The 18,878-nt window shown below is 37.4% G+C and overlaps 1 protein-coding gene across 1 annotated transcript; it reads left to right on the plus strand.

The window, feature by feature from the left end:
• Positions 1-4,385: 4,385 nt before the first annotated feature.
• LOC141420481 (testis-specific protein TSX-like) lies at positions 4,386-18,839 on the plus strand. Its single transcript, XM_074064637.1, has 6 exons — positions 4,386-4,607; positions 5,940-5,979; positions 6,999-7,080; positions 12,986-13,089; positions 13,938-13,996; positions 18,382-18,839. The coding sequence occupies exons 1-6, from the start codon at positions 4,514-4,516 to the stop codon at positions 18,414-18,416; spliced, it is 414 nt and encodes a 137-aa protein (XP_073920738.1). The 5' UTR covers positions 4,386-4,513; the 3' UTR covers positions 18,417-18,839.
• The last annotated feature ends 39 nt before the right edge of the window (positions 18,840-18,878 follow it).

Raw genomic sequence — 18,878 nt, forward strand, 5'->3', positions numbered from 1 at the left:
TGAAATGAACATGAGCCTTTGGAAAACAAGAGTGAAATGATATAGTTTTGATTATTTTTTTAAACAAAGAAAGGATCCCTTTATCTCCATTGCTCAAATAGCACACACTTCCCAAGAAGCAATAATTCATGGCAAATTCTTCCAGACTTTTTTCAATGCATTTATTGCTATTGTATTATATTGCACTATATGAATTTTTGCAATTTGCTATTTTTTCATTCACAACATATATTGACAACTTTCAACATCAATGAATGTCATTGACAGAACTAGACATATTTTTAAAAATTATAATCACTAAAACATATTAATTGCACAGATTAGTGGGTTCACTGTCACAGTTCCATACATGCATATATCATGCTATCATCATGTCCATCTTCTCTTGTGCCCTCTCTTCATCTTGCCCTCTCCTCCTTCTGACAAGTTCTCCCACTCCTTCCTTAATAGTCCATCTTCTACTTCCAGGTCAGTTTTTTACACTAAACTAGTGTATATTAATTGTACAAAATAATGGGTTCCATTATGACATTTTCATACATATATATAATGTACTTTGATCATATTCACCCATTACCCTCTCTTGTCCCCCCCTTCCCAGTAGTCCACTTCCTCTTCCCAAATAGTCCCCTTCTACTTTCATATCTTTTTAAATCAAGATTTCATATATGAGATAAAACAACCAATATTTTTCACTCTGAGTCTGGCTTATTTCACTTAATATGATGATCTCCAGCTTCATCAATTTTCCTGGAAATGACATAATTTTATTCTTCTATAGAGCTGAATAATACTCCATTGTGTATATTCACTAAATTTTCATCTGCTCATCAGTTTATGGGTACCTAGGATGATTTCATAAGTTGCCTATTGTGAATAGCATTGCTATGAACTTAGGTGTGTAAGTATCTCTAGTGTATGCTGACTTTGATTCCCTCAAGTGTATATAGCTGTATCATATGGTAGTTCTATTTTCAGTTTTTTGAGGAACCCCCATCTGATTTCCATAATGTCTGAACTAATTTATAATCTCACCAACAGTGTATAAGGGTTCATTTTTCTCCCATATTCTTACCAACATTTATTGGAAGGCAGCTGTGCTCACCACTATACCACCAACGCAAGCACCAACATTTATTGGTTTGGGGTTTTGTTATGATAGTCATTCTGACTAGGGAGAGATGGCATCTCATTGTAGTTTTGATTTGCATCTCCCTGATGGCCAAAAATACTGAGCATTTTCACATACTTATTGTCCAGTCATAGCTTGTCTTTTGAGAAGTGTCTATTCAGATCATTTACTGGCTTTGGATTGGACTACTTGTTCTTTTGATAAGTTTTTTGAGTTCTTTACATATTCCAGGTGTTAAACCTGTGCCAGATGAATAGCTGCCAATGAAAAAGAAAGTTTTAAAAGAGAAAAATACGGAAAAGAAAAAAGAGGGGGTTTGTAGGAGTTATGAAGAAAGTAAAAGAAATTTTTTAAAAGGAAAGGGAAGGAAAAGAAGATACAAAAATAAATATTAAAAGCAGAAAGAGGCCAGGCACCCGTGACTCATGCCTGTAATCCTAGCAACTCAGGCAGCAGAGATCAGGAAGATTGTGGTTTGAAGCCAGCCCAAGCAAATAGTTGGTGAAACCCTATCTCAAAAAAAACCCTTCGCAATAAAAAGCTGGTGGGAGTGGCTCAAGGTGTAGGCCCTGAGCTCAACCTCCAGTACCGAAAAAAAAAAAAAAAAACAGAAGGAAAAAAAGAGACTGAGAGGAATATATATGCATAGATAGATAGATAGAACATCAATAATATGTCACACATATTAGCCAAGTCATGGAATCATCCTAAGTGCCCCCCATTGTAAGAATGGATAAAGAAAATGTGGCATATATACAAAATGGAGTATTATCAAAGAAGACTAAAATTATGTCATTTGCAGTAAAATAGATGGAACTGGAGATCATCATGTTAAGCTAAGGAAGCCAGACTCAGAAAGACAAAAACAGAATGTTTCTCTCATATATGAAATCTAGATTTTAGAAAAAGGCATGAAAGCAGAAGGGGGACATTTCGGGGAATGGAGAAAGAAAGGGAAGGAGAAGAGGACAAAAGAGGGTGATGAGGGGTTAATATGATCAAAGTACATAGTACGCAAATATCAAAATGTCATAATAAAACCCATTATATTGTACAATTAATAAAAAAGAAAAAAGTCACAAAGATTTTTTTAAAGCCCTAGAAAGTCTTTGAAACAAATTTTCATTTCTCCATTTCTGAGAAATGAAATGAGTCTGATAGCTATAACCTTACTGATCTCTGAGATTTCCTACAGACATCTTTCTTATAGGCCTGATCCTAAGGGCTTGGCTTCTTTTCAAAGATGTGTGCTAAAGGCATAGCTCAAGTGGTAGGGACCCTGCCTAGCAAGCATGAAGCCCTGAACTTAAACCCAGTGTACAAAAAAAAAAAATCCAATAGTGCCCCTTCAAAAAATACAAGTAAGTATCGACAGACTTGTTTTAATGGTTGAGTTGGAACTGAAGCAAAGGTTGACTGAGTCTCACTCCAGTATTTCTTCCCTTTTTCATTACATTTTCATAAGAAGCCACTACTCCAATATTTTATTCACACCTTTTCTTATACAATTCATGATATTTATTATATTTGAAGAGTGAAGATTATTCATTCCAGTTGATATCATAGTTTACTTGAGTTCAGTTGCTTCATCCAAAGAAGGTGGAGTGGGAAAGAAACAGTTTTGGAAAAAATGACCTCAAAGATTCTAACTTCAGCATTCTGTGATTATAGGATTTAAACATTTCTCCATCATGGGCTTTTCAGTAATTCCATTTCCACTAATAAAATGATGAATGTTTATATACAAATATCTTCTCATTTATTCAAAAGTGTAAGATGCATTCCAGAAATTCTGGGCTAAAGGACAGGATTTTTTAATGACTCTTGATGCATAATGCCAAATTGCTTTCTTTATTTTGTGGTTGTGAGATTTGAACTCAAGACTTCACACTTGAAGTGGTAGGCAGGTGCTCTACCACTTGAGCCACTGGTTTTGGGGTTGAGTATTTTCAAGATAGAGTCTCAAGAGTAATTTGCCCCAGCTGGCCTCAAACCACAATCCTCATGATTACAGGCATGAGCCACCAGCACCCAGCACCAAATTGCTTTCTATAAAAATTCACACTTCCTAATTATATCACCATCAGCAATGCAGAAGTATTCTTGCTTCTTAACAACCTCTCCAGTGTTGAGCTCCTTTATAAACTTAAGAAAATTTAAATAAATCTAACAATTATTCAGTTTGAACCTATTTCTATCAAAACTTGAGAATTCTTCCAAGGAAAGGCAGTGGGTTAATGCTGCTACTTCAACAACAGATGAAAGGGTAGTGGGGAGAGGGGCAGGAGCAGGACATGGAAGTCCCCTTCCTCAGGAAATGGCAGTGGTGGGTAGGTGGATGGGAGCGGGGCCCAGTTTACAGTTGATGTGCTTCCAGGATGTTAGCAAGGGCTTTCTAGAAGGTGTTTAAAAAGGCGAAAAAGCTGCAGGCGCACACCCAGATCTCACCCTTGAGACTTGTGGGAGGATGGAGGACTGCAGCCACACGTTAGCAGTGGAGTGGTTAAGGTGGGTAAGTTCTGTACACATACACGATTGTGGGTTTTTTGGTGGTCCTGGGGTTTGAACTCAGGGCCTCCCGTTTGCTAGGCAGGTGCTCTACTGCTTGAGCCACTACACCAGTCTCCACATGGGGGGAGGGGCTTTTAACCTTTGGTGCTGCGCAAGTACTGCTAGGAAATCCAGTAACTGCCAACGGTCAGTGTCAGTGTCGCGGGGTGGGAAAGAGAGAGGCAAGCTCCGAGAGAAGAATTTGACACTTTTATAAGGTAAAGTGGCCGAGTACCTGATCCAGAGGTGGGATGCTGCTACCACTCACAGCCCAATGAAAGGAAGAGTATAGGACTGCCAAATATTAGCTAGGTCCCTGACATTTTCTTGGCGTTTTCATCCTAGCCGAGGGAGAAGAGGTGCCAGTGTTTTCTAGGCCCTTCGTCATCAGATGGGCCTTTAGGATGCTACAGAGGTGTAGTATGTTCTCTGTTCTCCTTCACCCTGACCCTTCCTCTTCCCCTCTCTTGCCCCCGCCTGCTCCCGTCCTCTGTCCCTAGTCACACACGACCTTTTTGCTTTTAGAAGATAGAAAAAGGCCTGAGATGAAAGCTCAAGGCTCTAGTCTAAGTTTTCGTTTGTGTTCTGCCAGCTAGGGGCTAGTCCGCTGAACTGCCATTCTTCATTCGTCTCACTCAAGTTGATCCCGCCCTGGTTCCCACTCACCCCTGTCCAAACTTAGACTCTGATGACCCTCATTTGGTGCTTATCTACTTCCCTCCATCCAGGCTACTTATTGAGACTGCTACAGCAGTTACCTTTTAGTAGTCAGTTCTTCTAACAAGTCTCCCCCTATTCTGACCCCAAATCCAGACGTCTAATTCTGGAGCTATGTCCAAACAGCAGGAATCAGAGTCGTCTAAACCAGAGTGCAGTGGAAAGAGCCATCTGCAGTTGGAAGACAAAGAACACTGCCTTAATGAAGGTAAGGACCTAATTTCTTATCACCTCTGTAAGAAGGAAAATGACCTCCCTTAGTCATGGGTTTAGTGGTGCTCACACTGTCTCTTTCAAACTCCTGAGGAAAAAAGGGGAAACCACCTCCAGGCTTCTTGCTTGCCTTGCCACCTCTCCCCTGACTTGTAACTCATTTCCCTTTCTGTCATGCGAGGCTCCCTAGTTTCCTCCAAAATTGTTGAACTGAATCAGGGATTCTCTTTAACAAAAGGCAGACAGAATGAAAAAAAAGTGCATTCTATAGTAACCACTGCAGGACTGCAGATGGATACCATTGAAAAGAAGAATTGTTACAGGAGATTATACTTCTCCAGTACAAACTGACAGTGCTCAGTTTCTATTTTTCTCTTCCTATGTAGGTCATCTGGTATTGTTTACTGAGCAAATTGAAGGACCTATCTGACAAAAAAGTTGTACAAGCTGAGACATTTTAACTTATATTTTGTAATATTTTTTCCACTTTTGGAAAATAGCTTAATATTCCCACGTAATAGTCTCAACCTTTCACAAAACCAAGATCAATGTACACTCTAGTTTCTTTGCTCCTAAAGCATGAAATGATAAATGTGGAGGATGTCTTTGAAGTACTTTGACTTCTATTATATTAACTGTTTACAGTTTTTTTGCTTTTGGATTTCTAAATTTTTATCCTTGTTTCAGTTTTTGGTTTTCATTTTTTGCTTGTTTGTTTGTTTTGTGGCACTCAAAAGGCCCTCCCGGTGCATGCTAGGCAAGTACTCCATCTCTGAGCTACATCCCCAGATCTTCCTCTGTTTAAAAAAAACATTACTTTTAAAATGCTTTGAGAGAAAAAAAATTCCAGAATCCTAGAATATTATAGCATGTCACAACATTTATTGGAGTATAAAGAATGTTTAATAATATTTAATTCTCCCCTTCCTTCTTTGTCCTTGTTAGTTTAAAGGGGCCAATAGTACTACAGATCCAAATTCCAAAGTTTGTGAATGCTATTGTCTCTCTTCTAATCTTTTACAGGTTGCTAACGAAATCTTGGTTATATTTAGGTTCAATAATATCACTGAACCTATTTGTTTTTGAAAGAAGGGTAACAGGAACTGATATAGAACAAGGTTCTGTGTATTAGGGTTTTTCTGTCACTATAGAGTTCACAAGAAGGAGTTGGTCCTTCCCTTTTTTTTTTTTTTTGTGACCGTGGGGTTTGAACTCAGGGCTTCACACTTGCTAGGCAGGTGCTCTTACCACCAAGCCACTCCTCCAACCCTTCCCCACTGCTTTTAATATGAGGTTTTACATTAACTTTATTTTTTTATATTTGCAGATGACAACACCGGTAAGCAGGAGGCTAGCCGATTATTGGAGTAAGTTACAAAACCTTTTATTCACATTACCAGTTGCCATCTTTGTGGTGACAGATGATTTCTAGCAAAATGAACAAGAACTACATTACAGACAATCTTGCTCATACTTTGATGAACAATACATTACTGTACTCTTCCATGAGGCATTCTAGAGCAGGTGCTAGGAATTTATCACACTTTTGTTTCCAAGAGAACGGAAACTTTGGTCTTTCTACTGACTGAAACTGGTAACTTGCTTATCTCAAAAAAGAGTGCCACTAAAACAAGCCTCTGTAAAGGTTCTTTGGGATCTTAATTTCTTGTGTTGTTCTGCAGCTCTTGCTGTGGAACATGGTGTTTTGTACTCCGATTTCAGCTGGGCTCCTCCCAAGACTAAGTGGTTCAGCCTTGCTAAAATAAAAATGTTGGTCTAGGTGACTTGTAATATCCCTTTTGGCCTTAATATTCTGTTCAATGTATTCTCAGAAATTAATCCATTTGATTTTAGCCCCTGGATTACACTTAAAAAATAGGTTACTACTTAGGTCTCAATTACTACTTAGGTCTCTGTTTGAGGGAGGGTATTTCTATTTTTTATTGGCATACATTAATTGTACAATTGAGGTATCTCGTTATGATATTTCCATACATCCATATAATGTACTTTGATCATATTCACTACCCTCTCCAACCTTCCCCTTTTTAAACTTTCATACTTTCTTTTCTTTTGGTGAGACTGGGGTTTGAACTCAAGACTGCGCTCTATCACTTAAGTCACACCTGCAGTCCATTTTGCTCTGGTTATTTTGGAGATTGGGGTATCATAAACTGTTTTCCTGGACTGGCCTGGAACCTCTATCCTCCTAATCTCAACCTCCCAAGTAACTAGAATTACTGGTGTGAGCCACTGGCATCTAGCTACTTTCTTACAAAATTTTTAAATGGGTTTCATTATGTAGGTTTGTGTTTTGAATTGCATACAATCTAGTGTTGGAGCAAACAGCTTTTCAGAGTATTTATTATGTTATTTTTTTTCCTAGCCAAACCAAATCATTTCTTCACCTGCAAGATGTTCTTCAAGAGGATGCCGTTAATGCTGATGATAGAAACTCTTGCCAAAGCGTAAGTGAGGAGAAAAGAACAGAAAAATAATGATGATGTGGGAACCTAAGGAGCTTAGAAAATAGCAAAGGGGAAGAATTCCAAAGACACTAGAGTATATGTGATGTTAAGATAATGATGTTCACTGAAAACTGAACTACACTGAGAATGTGTATTTAATTAGTTGTCACAATCTTTTTGTTCATGAATCCTTCTGCTAAGAGCTTTAAAATAGAAATAGATAGATACATAGACAGATAATTATTCATAGCATTTTCTTTTTTCTTGTTCTTTCCCTGCATGTTGATGGAGATATTTTGAGAAGCAAGAAAAAAAAAGAGGCAAATTTGCCCATGTAATTTACCCTTTTGAAAATTGGGTCCTAAATATGTTCACGGGTTTATGAACAGAGCTCAGTCACAGGAAAGATCATCTAACCTACAAGTCAAACTGTGCTTGAATTTCTTATAATAATTCTAGCATGTTGTTAAATATTTCTATTGGTGGGGAATTATTTACCGCCCAAGAGAACCTGTTAGATCTTTGAATAGCTGTACTGTTGGAAATATCTACTTATACTAAGTAGAGAGCTGTCTCATTGTAGTTTTTAACTACTTATTCTAATTGATCTCCTCTGACCCATACATCACAAATCTAATGTTACTTCCACTTCACTATTTTGAAGACAGTATTCCTTCCTCCCATTGTCACTTCAGCTCTAACTCTTCACCAGGATAGGTCAGCTACTTCGATCTTTCCTCATGTGACTTAACTTAGAGTCACCTCACCATCCCAGTTCTCTGAACACATTACAGTTTGTTTGGACATCTTGTAAAATGTGGCTTTCTAAAATGAATGAACACAGTAAGGTAGGACTATTACCTGCTTCATGTTGCATACCACATTTCTATAAATTCAGCTAAGAATTAATCTGCAGCTTTTCCAGTAATACTTTAGTCTATTTGTGTTGTTCACTGCCAAGTAAAATTCTTAGGATACATGCTAGATAGAATTTCTAACCATTTTATATGTATAACTGCTTTTATGCTAAACATATGTATTTCTATTAAATTTCATATTGTAAAGTTAGGCCCATTCAAAACTGGCAAGATTTTAAAAATTCTAATCAAATTCTACATATTCTCTCACTATGTCTCAGACAAGAAGTTTTTTGTTTTTTGTTTTCTTACAATGCTGGGAACTGAACCCAGGGTCTTATGCATAGATTTATTACTGGATTTGCTATTCTCTTCCATTGATTTATGTGTCTATTTTTTTTTAATTTAATTTTTTTTTGTGGTAGTGGTGTTTGAACTCAGGGCCTCATGCTTCCTAGTTAGATGCTCTTACTGCTTGAGCCACTCCACCAGCACTTTTTTTCTGATAGGTTTTTTTCAAGATAGGGTCTCGCAAACTATTTACTCAGGGCTGGCTTTGAACCACGATCCTCCTGAGTAGCTAGGATTATAAGCATGAGCCACTGGTACCCAACTTAATTTTATTTTTAATTAATACATGATAATTATACAAATTTGTGGAGTACAATGGGATGTTTAGATGCTATATTATTCCAATTATAGAGATTTGTAATTTAGTTTGAAATCAAGATGTGTGATATTTTAGTTTTCTTCTTTCTCAACATTGCTTCGGTTATTCACTCTTTTGCAGTTCCATACAAATGTTAGACTTTTTTTCTAGTCTATAAAAAATGACATCAGAATTTTTATAGGAATAGCACTGAATCTATAGATTTCTTTGGATAGTTATTGACACATTAACAACATTAATTCTTCTAGTCCATGAACAATATTTCCATCAATATTTTACATTTTTCAGTGTACATATCTTTCACCTACTTGTTAAATTTATCTATTTAAAAAAAAGATCATGTCATCAGCAAGCAGTTTAACTTTTTTTCTTTTCCAAATTTGGTGCTTTTTGTTTCTTTTTTTTTGGCTAGTTTCTCTGCCTGTGTTTTCTAGTACTATGCTCAATAAAAGTGGTGCTATTAGATTGTTTTCAACTTTTCACTGTTCAGTATGATATTAGCACTGGGCTTGTCATATATGTTTTGTTTTGTATTATGTTGAGGGACACTTATGCTTTACCTAATTTATTAAGAGTTTTTATCATGAAAAGATGTTTGCTCTTAATACTTTTTTTGTATCTATTGACATGATCATATGATTTTTGTCTTTCATTCTGTCCAGGTGGTATACCACACTTATTAATTTGTGTATGTTGAACTATCCTCAAATTGCAGAGATAAATACTACTTGATCAGGGTGTATGGTTCTTTAATATGCTGTTGAATTTAGTGTCTAGTATTTTGTTGAGGAGTTTTGCATCTACTGTTCATTAGGGATTTTGGCCTATAATTTTATTTTCTTTTTTTTTTAGTGTCCTAATCTGTCTGGTATGACGAAAATTCTGGCATCATAAAATGAATTTGAAAGTATTCTGTCCTCTTCAGTTTTTGGAAGGGCTTGAGGGTTGGAATTCTTCTTTAAATACTTGCTAGAATTAACCTGTGAAACCCATCTGGTCCTGAGCTTTTCCTTGTTGGGAGTATTTTTGGGGGGGGGGATGGTACTGAGGCTTGAACTCAGAGCCTCATACTTGCTAGGCAGGCACTCTACTACTTGAGCCACTTCACCAGTCCTTTTTTGTGTTGGGTATTTTCCTGAGAGGGTCTCATGAACTATTTGCCCGGGATGGCTTCAAACCACGATCCTCATCTTTGCCTCCTGCGTAGCTAAGATTACAGGCATAAGCCAATAGGCACCTGACCTATTGGGCAGATTTTGATTGCTGCTTTGATCTCCTTTCTTGTTTATGGTCTGTCAATTTTCTTTGTCATCGTGATTCAGTCATACTAGGTTATGTATTTCTAAGAATTTGTCAGTTTTTTTCCAGAGTCTTCAATTTGTTCATAGTAGTGTCTTATGATCCTTTATTTTGTGAGGTATCTGTCATAATGTCTTCTCTTTCATTTATAGTTTAATTTTTTTTACTCCTCTCTCCCTTTTTCTTACCCGATGTGGGATTTTTTTGTGTGTGAGTTTGGCAGTACTGGAGTTTGAACTCATGTCCTCCTGCTAACTAGGCAAGTGCTCTATCACTTGAGTCACACCCTCAGTCTCTCTCCCTTTTTCTTAATCTAGTTAAAAGTTTGTCAATTTTATCTTTTTAAAAAAGCAGCTCTTAATTCCATTTATCTTTTCTATTGTTTTTCTAGCCTCTGCTTCCTTTATTTCTTCTCTGATAGCTATTATTTCATCTTTCTGTTAACTTTGGGTCAAATCACAGGAACCAAATCACAGGGCTGCTTCATGGACTACAGCTGAAAATGAGGTCAACAGGCCTGATTCTGGGGCCATGGGCAGGCATGCCTTTTCTGGGTTCCTGGGTGGGCAGGACTACTCCTCACTGCAGATGAGAAGTCCTAGATCTGTGTCTTAGAGATGCTTCAGGATCCATAGTCATACCAAAGTCAGCAGGCCTACCTGCATGTACTAAGGTGGGCATGTTGCCTAACACATCTTTAAGTGGGCAAGACTGCTCTTGGACCATGGGCTGGGAGGGGATAAGTCTGAGTTACAGTGTCACTTCATGATCCACAATCTTGGATGACATGCCTGTCTCTGGAGCACAGGCAGATATGTCCATTTGTGGGTCCCTGGACAAGCACGACACTCCCAAATCATGTTTGAGAGGGGCTGGAACTGAGGTAAAGAGCCATTTCAGTATGCTGTGGGACTGAGTCCAGCAGACCTGCCTCCAGGGACAGCAATGGGCATATCTCCGATATAGTCTCTGTACAATCAGGACAGTTGCCAGACTACAACTGCCAGTCCATAGAACCCTTCCTTCAGGGTCCACATCCAGGATCAAGTTCAGCAGGCCTGTTATCCAAGGCATGAGTGAACATGACTTCCTGGGTCCCTTGCCAGATATTGTAGCAGGACTAAGGCCAAACAGGACTGTAGCTGATTTCACAGGAGACAGGGCTGTTTCTAGGTCTGTATCCAAGAATTTGGTCAGCAAGCCTGCCACTGGCATAGTCCTGCCTTCTTAAAAGCCTTCCTTGGTCTTGTACTCCCAGCTTTTACAACTTCTTACTTGGATCCCAAAGCTCCCATAAGGGCACTTTTGTCTGTGAATGAGTAGCTGCCAAATTATAGTTGTTGTGGAGGGATATGAGCAGGTTACCTCCTATCACTTTGTTCTTACATAGTTTAGCACAACAAACTCTGTTAAGCATGCTTACTATTTCTTTGTGAAAGTTACTGATTAAAATTGTGTAAAGGACAAAGTTTGGAAGAATAAAGGTTTAGTACAGTACCATGAAACATCACAGAACCCTTTTTACATCCATCTTTGTAATGATTCTTTAGTGTAGTCACTTTATGTAGAGAATTCTAAGCAGCTATAGGCATATTTAATTGTATTATCATCCAGCCCATATATGTCTAACTTCTCTACAAAGACACTATGAAAGACCATGGCAAATGTTGTGTTGAGATTGAAATGTAATCTAATTCACATCAGTGATCTGTCAGGTATGTAAACATATCAAAAAAAGAAAATGCAGTTAAGTCTAATATTACCAGAGGTTTGATTTTGTTTTTACCCCATGATGGGACTTAGTAAGTACCTCTTTCAATTTTAGGTGCTCAAGGCCAATCATTTTAATAAGCCATTCTCAGATTTTTGGGTACAACTCTTATGACACTTACTGATATTTGTTTGAGAAATTTCATTCTTGTGTGTTATGCAAATATTGTTGACTTTAAGTATTCATGGTTGTTAAAAATCTATAAAGTCACTCCAAACACTGAATTAGCAAATACTGAGCCATTACTACTAGGAAAAATACAAGAGGTTCCTGTGAGCCGCTGATCACATTTGTGTCAACCAATCAAGCCATAGCTTTGTTTTATGCATATTTCTGTGTAAAGCAACCTAATTTAATCTATAGTTGATTCCCTAACATTGAACTCATAGCCAAAATTACCATAACATGCCTGAGCAAAGTTTACCTAACACACATTTTCTTCATAAGGCACATCACAGCCTACATGTGCTTAGATATGATAGACTGTGCTTTAGCCTATACTTGGGGGCCTTTTCAAACAGTGCATAAATGTGTTCTTTAGGTAATGTTCTTTAGGACATTAGGTAGCCAATGCAAAGAACACTTGCTTACAGTATGAGAGCTGAAATAAGAAAGCAAAGGATCACTTTGTTCAGACTCAGCTGGGAACATGCACATCAGATGACCCAAATTTTCTACCGCACTGGGCATGTCTGCAAATGACTGAAAATATACTGCAAATGTTGATTTGGAGATTACAGCTAATAAGTAGGGGAATTTGTAAGTATATAATCTGTGAATATTGAGGATCAACTACATAAGTAATAGTTTTCTTAAATAGCTTCTGAATGCCTACCCTGAAGCCAGGGCCATAACACCAAAGAGCAAGGCTGGATGAGACCTTGTTTGATATAATCTATTTTTGGGGATTTTGAAAGAAAGAAAATAAATATCAGCAATAATAAAAGTAAATTAAGGATTATAGTCAACAACTTAGACCACTAAAATATTCTGGAACCAACTCTTGAATCTCCTCAAGTTATCTGGTGCTATTATTAAAGCATATAAGCTATCATCACAAAAACACTGTACTCAAGGTCCATGTTTCCAAAGGTTATCAAAGTATTTTCATAATGATCTTGGTATAGAAGAGAGATAATGGTCAGGCTATGGGGAACAGCTAATCACTAAGCTTTGTTATGTTCCCTTACTTAAGACTATTGCCTATAATGTTAACAGTAAGACATAAATACTCCTTTGACTGCCAGAAATTCTATCTACTGCTCTATCTCCACTGTAACTTTCTCTTACATCTTCATCACTTCACAGGTATCCCTAGAGGAAGAAGATGAAACCAGCTCCAGTGATAGTGACACTGAAGATAATGTGAATGTCATCATTGGCAACATAAACATAAACCCATCTATGCTTATGTACGTAGCCTTGAACTTACTTGAGTTATGAGACATCTAGGGAGGAGAAAGACAGTGCAGAAAGATAATAAGAGGTGCCTATCCATTATCTGTGCTTGGTATCAGATGAAAAGGAATGTACGAAGGCAATTAAGTCAGCAGTACTAATTGACATCATTGTATACTAGTTGTGATATTCTGTTGCTGCTTTGTGAGATTTTTGTTTTCATTTATTTTGTTTTATTTTTATCTTAGCCCGTATTTAGGTATTAGATTATTTAGGATTTTGCTATTAATATTGTGAACATGACTGTCATTTTTGTTGAAAATTTGGGAGTTTAAAGGGTGAGAGAGACAATGAACCTATTTTTAATAAAATGGTTTCTCCTAAGTGTAACCAGTGTTCTATAAAAGTCAGAATCTTCAGGTTTTGTTCAAAAATCTACTGTTACTTTTCCAAGTGATTGATATATCACTATTCTTCTTTTAAAAGGAAGCAGCCTACTTTCTGCATAACTAAATGTTCTAATAGCACTCACAATTTGCTTCTGTAGTTTAATTATTTATTTAGTTTAATGAAACAACAAAAGCAGTAGTTCTAGTGAAACTTTATTAGAATCCCCAACTCCTTGGTCTTTTCTATCATATATATATACTCTTCCTCATTAAAGTCAAAAATTTTAATTTCACATTTCCCCCACCTCTTTTAATTGAAAGACTTCCTGTTACAAAGTTAATGTCAGAATCCTGAATTAGTCTCCTTGTTTCCAGTATGAATAGGCCATATCATGAATATGTACATGAATATACTAATTTCCATGACTCTTTAAATTGTTGATGTCAGCTTATTCACAATCTCTGTGTCCTAGGGAGATGTTCACCAATCTCAACTCACAAGCTGGTGAAGGCTTTGAAACCTCTGAATCATGTAAGTATCCACCTTGTTTGTAATGTTATTGAAGTCATATGTTGCATCCTTGTAGCCTAACCATCCCAACTCCTAGATGATATACCCATTTGTGATGTGCTCTCCCAAAATTAAGAGTGTTGAGATTACAATAAGCTTCAGGGATATGGCGGGCTTGCTCTTTGGAAATTTTTGAAAGAAGAAATTCTTTTTTATCATTAATAAGAGACTGCAGTTCTCTCTTTAATTGAAAACAACTATACTCAAGCAGTGTGATATATTAGACACTGAGAAGGGAGCAATTAAATAAATAGATTGCTTCATTGGCATGCTTGGTAGAGTGGGAATAAGGGAGGATTTTCATTCACACAAATATTGTTAAAGATGATGCTAAATGAAATAGGTCTGTTCCAAAAGGCATGTAGTCTGACTTGGCGGTGCAGTACAAAAGCAGTAAATGGAGTGATACTTAATCAAGCAGGAATATCTGTTGTGTTAAGCCATTTTGTTAAATCTTAGAAAGTGAAAAAAGATCTTGAAAGAAAGACACTTGCTTAATAATTGGCTCAGAGTCTAGAATATTGGAAGAAGGTTACTGTTCATTCACTTTATCATTTATGCATCCATTCTGCAAGTATGTATAGAAACTATTGGATATAATATCCTTCAGTCCTAAGTTGGGGCCTGATAAATGAAAAAACACATGTCTTTCAAGAGATCTTCTAAAACTTTCCTTTTGGCCTGTTTTCTGGTAATAGCATAGCTTAGCTCCTAAATAATAATCTGTAGTTTAATTCTTACTGCTTAACTTCTGGCCACTATGATGAACAGATGGCTGGGTTTTGTGGTGAACTTGCTCCTTATATTGCTGGAACCTTCTGTACAGTAGATAATTATCCTACCAAATGTCTCATTTTATATATATGACTGAGACCACTATTGGGCAGGAAGGATGATAGTCAACTAATTCCCAAACCCCATTCTCGTTAGTATCAGCCTTGGGGAGTAACCCATACTTGAGCCACAATGGTTGTGAGATGCTTTTGCAAGTTTTTCTATTTTCATTTCTTTTCCCTTTACATGCTAATGCATATACACTGCCTGAACAGATCTCTTTCAGAACAATCCTCAAATAGCACATAGGAAAGTGAGACACAGACATGATTTTTCTTGCAGTAGCCTCTCAAGTTATAACTTAAAAATATTCTCCTTATGTGTTAGTCATTTTTCTTTGCTGTGGTAAAATGCTTGACAAAACAACTTAAGAAGAAGATTTATTTTGACTCATAATTTCAAAGGTTTAATCCATGGTTGACTGGCTCCATTGCTTTTGTAACATCATGGTAGAGAGAGCATGATAAAGCAGGGCTTCTGACATTATGGCAGCCAAGAGACAGAGAGGGAGAGAAGGAAGCCAGGATAAGATACACTCTTCAAAGGCATACCACCAGTGACCTACTTCCTCTAACCAGGTCCCACTTCCTAATTTCCACCACCTTCCAATAATAATGCCTTCAAATTATGAATCCATCAATGGATTAGTCAATTAATTAGGACAGAGCCTTCATGATTCAATCACCTCTCAATGATTGGAGACCAAAGCTTCAACACAGGAGCCTTTTGGAGGACACTTCATACACAAATCATAAAACCTTACTGTCAAAATCCAGTCAAAATCTTGTCGTGATAGAGTGTCAGTGGATGAAAAACAGCTTAAACTTTATCATGCTTGTTAATGTTTTAAGAATAATAAAATAAAATGGGAAATAGTTGTCAAAATTTGGGGGTAAAAATATAAAAAAAAATTAAGAAAAAGAAAAACCGAACCAAAATATACCCTCTAAATATAGGCCAGATTGAGCTTTGATGTTTTCTTCTTGACCTTTTCCATTTTTTTGGTGATGGTGACACTGGGGTTCAAACTTACTATTTGTTAGGCAGGCACTCTACCACTTGATCCATGCCTGTAGCCCTTTTTGCTCTGGTTATTTTTGAGATAGGGTCTTTCTTTTTGCCCAGGCTGACCTAGACCACAACCCTCCTATTTTATGCTTCCCACCATTGCTGAAATGACAGACATGCGCCACCATGAACACTCTTTTTCCTTTGAGATGGGGGATGGTCTCACTAACTTTTTGCCTGGGCTTGGCCTCAAACTGTGATCCTCCAGATCTCAGCCTTCCAAGTAGCTAGGATTATAGGTATGAGCCACCAGAGCTCAGCAACCTTGTCTATTTTTAATTCATTCACAGAGGGTGGAACAGGAGGAAAGTGAAGGGAAAGGCCAAACCTGTGTCTAAGGTCAGCCTCCCTTTGTTGGTTTTAAAAGCATTATTAGATCCAGGTCTAAATTGGAACTGTGTTTTTTAATTTGATGCAGTTCCAATAATTATTGTTCAGATTGAGGTACCAATATGTTATATGTTTCTGAGAAGTAAGTATTTTAGGGGGAGGGGGAGAGGGTGGGAGTGGGGGCCGGAGGGAGAAATGACCCAAGCAATGTATGCGCATGTGAATAAATGGATAATAATAATAAAAAAAGAAATAAGTATTTTTGTCCAAATAATTATCAATTAAACCTTGGGTTAGGTAGAAATGGAATTTGTTAATTGCACCAATGTGACTTTTCTATCATGAGTTGTTCTAAAGCTTAAGTCACAATTTGCACAAAGAATGAAGCCCTTATTGCTCATGTAGTTCATACATATTTTCAAAGCATCTAAACCGGGGAATACTCTGGAAGCAATAGGTATAGGCAAAGAATTCCTCAGTAGAACTCCAGAAGCCCAGCAACTAAGAGAAAGGATGGACAAATGGGACTACATGAAATTAAAAGGCTTCTGCACAGCAAAAGAAATGGTCTCTGAACTGAAAAGACCACCCACAGAGTGGGAGAAAATATTCACTGGCTATACATCAGACAAAGGACTGATAACCAGAATATACAGGGAATTCAAAAAACTAAACTCCCCCCAAATCAATGAACCAATAAATAAGTGGGCAACTGAACTATACAGAACTTTTTCAAAGGAAGAAATCCAAATGGCCAAAAAAAAAGCATGAAAACATGCTCACCATCCCTGGCTATAAAGGAAATGCAAATCAAAACCACACTAAGATTCCACTTCACTCTTGTTAGATAGCTATCATCAAAAACACCACCAACAACAAATGTTGGAGAGGATGCAGGGAAAAAGGAACCCTTATACACTGCTGGTGGGAATGTAAGCTAGTGCAATCACTTTGAAAAACAATATGGAGGCTTCTTAAAAAACTAAACATAGATCTGCCATATGATCCAGCAATACTACTCCTAGGGATATACCCAAAGGAATGCAACTTAGGTTATTCCAAAGGCACCTGCACACCCATGTTTATTGCAGCACTATTCACAATAGTCAAGTTCTGAAAACAGCCAAGATGCTCCACTACTGACGAATGGATTAAAAAAATGTGGTATTTATACACAGTGGAATTTTACTTAGCCACAGAGAAGAATTAAATTTTGTCATTTGCAAGTAAATGGATGGAGCTGGAGAACATCATCTTAAGTGAAGTTAGCCAGGTTCAGAAGGCCAAAAATTGCATGTTCTCCATCATATGAAGATTATAGACCTAAAACAAATACAGTAATATTATTGGACATGGGTCACATACTAAGGGAAGCATGCGTTCAGGAGGGATAGGGAAAGGGAAGAAAACCTAAAACTTGAAAGTGATTGATGTGCCCACTGTAAAGGAATGAATAATGTAATCTTAAACTGGCAGAGGCCACTATGGGAAGGTGAGCATGAAGTAGTGAAGACGTCTGGCAGAGATGAACCAATTTGGGTTGTAATACACATGTGCATGGAAGCAATGCCAGGAATCTCTCTGTATAGCTATCTTTATCTCAAGCTAGCAAAAATGCCATGTCTTTCTTATGATCTCTTATGTTTTCTCCTCAACAAAATTGGAGAAGAGGGCAGAACAGGTTCTGCCTGGAAGTGAGGGGGGAGGGGGAAGGAGGTGGGAGGCAGGGAGAAGAGATGGCCCAAGCAATGTATACACATATGAATAAACATATAAACAATTTTAAAAATTATTTGAACCCCCCCCAAAAAAATAAAATAAAATAAACTGTAGTTTACTAGCAAGCCAATAAAGACATCCATAAGTGGAGAAGAAAATAGATAAATGGCAAACTATAATCTGGAGCCAGATTAAGAAGGATTTGGGGGTGAAATGTTCTCTTTTTCACCTTGTGCATTTTTACCTAGGAATCAGATACAGCTGAAATATTGATAGGGCTTAGCTTTTAATGTGTGGTGCAGCAGGATTCTAATGTCTTTTTCTGCAAGTGGGGATGGGGGACACATTACTAGAAAGAAAAAAGAAAAAAGTAACTAAAAGCCTTTCTTTTGCAGATTCTGCCGTCGATAAGACTACTGAACAAGAATAAGAAAACATGCTGTCAATATCTGCTTTGGTTCATAAATGAAGTTGTGGTAAACAAATCTGTTTTTAAAGGTAATGATTTGGATTGGGGATGTGGCTCAAGGGGTGTAGCGCTTGCATAGCAAGCGTGAACCCCTGAGTTCAATCCCCAGTACCATCACAAAAAAAAAAGAATAAAGAAAAAAATAACCCTAAAGGCAATGGCTTTATCTCCACCTATCTACCTGAAAGGGAATCTATGACTAAATGTAAATGGAGGACTCTTGAACTTGTGAACTGATGTGAAATGCACAACCTTTGTTAATCTTGAGTGTTTTAAAGATTGAAAAATCCTGCTCAGCTAGATAACCACCAAAAAGCACAAGCCATCTACATGTCACAATAAGCCAACTTGGGGAGTTTGTTTTCCATTGTCAAATAAAATTCTGTTCCGAAAACTTTGTGTTTCCATGTGACAATTTCTAAC

Source organism: Castor canadensis, unplaced genomic scaffold, assembly GCF_047511655.1.
Source record: "Castor canadensis unplaced genomic scaffold, mCasCan1.hap1v2 HAP1_SCAFFOLD_238, whole genome shotgun sequence".
Classification (NCBI taxonomy): Eukaryota; Metazoa; Chordata; class Mammalia; order Rodentia; family Castoridae; genus Castor; species Castor canadensis.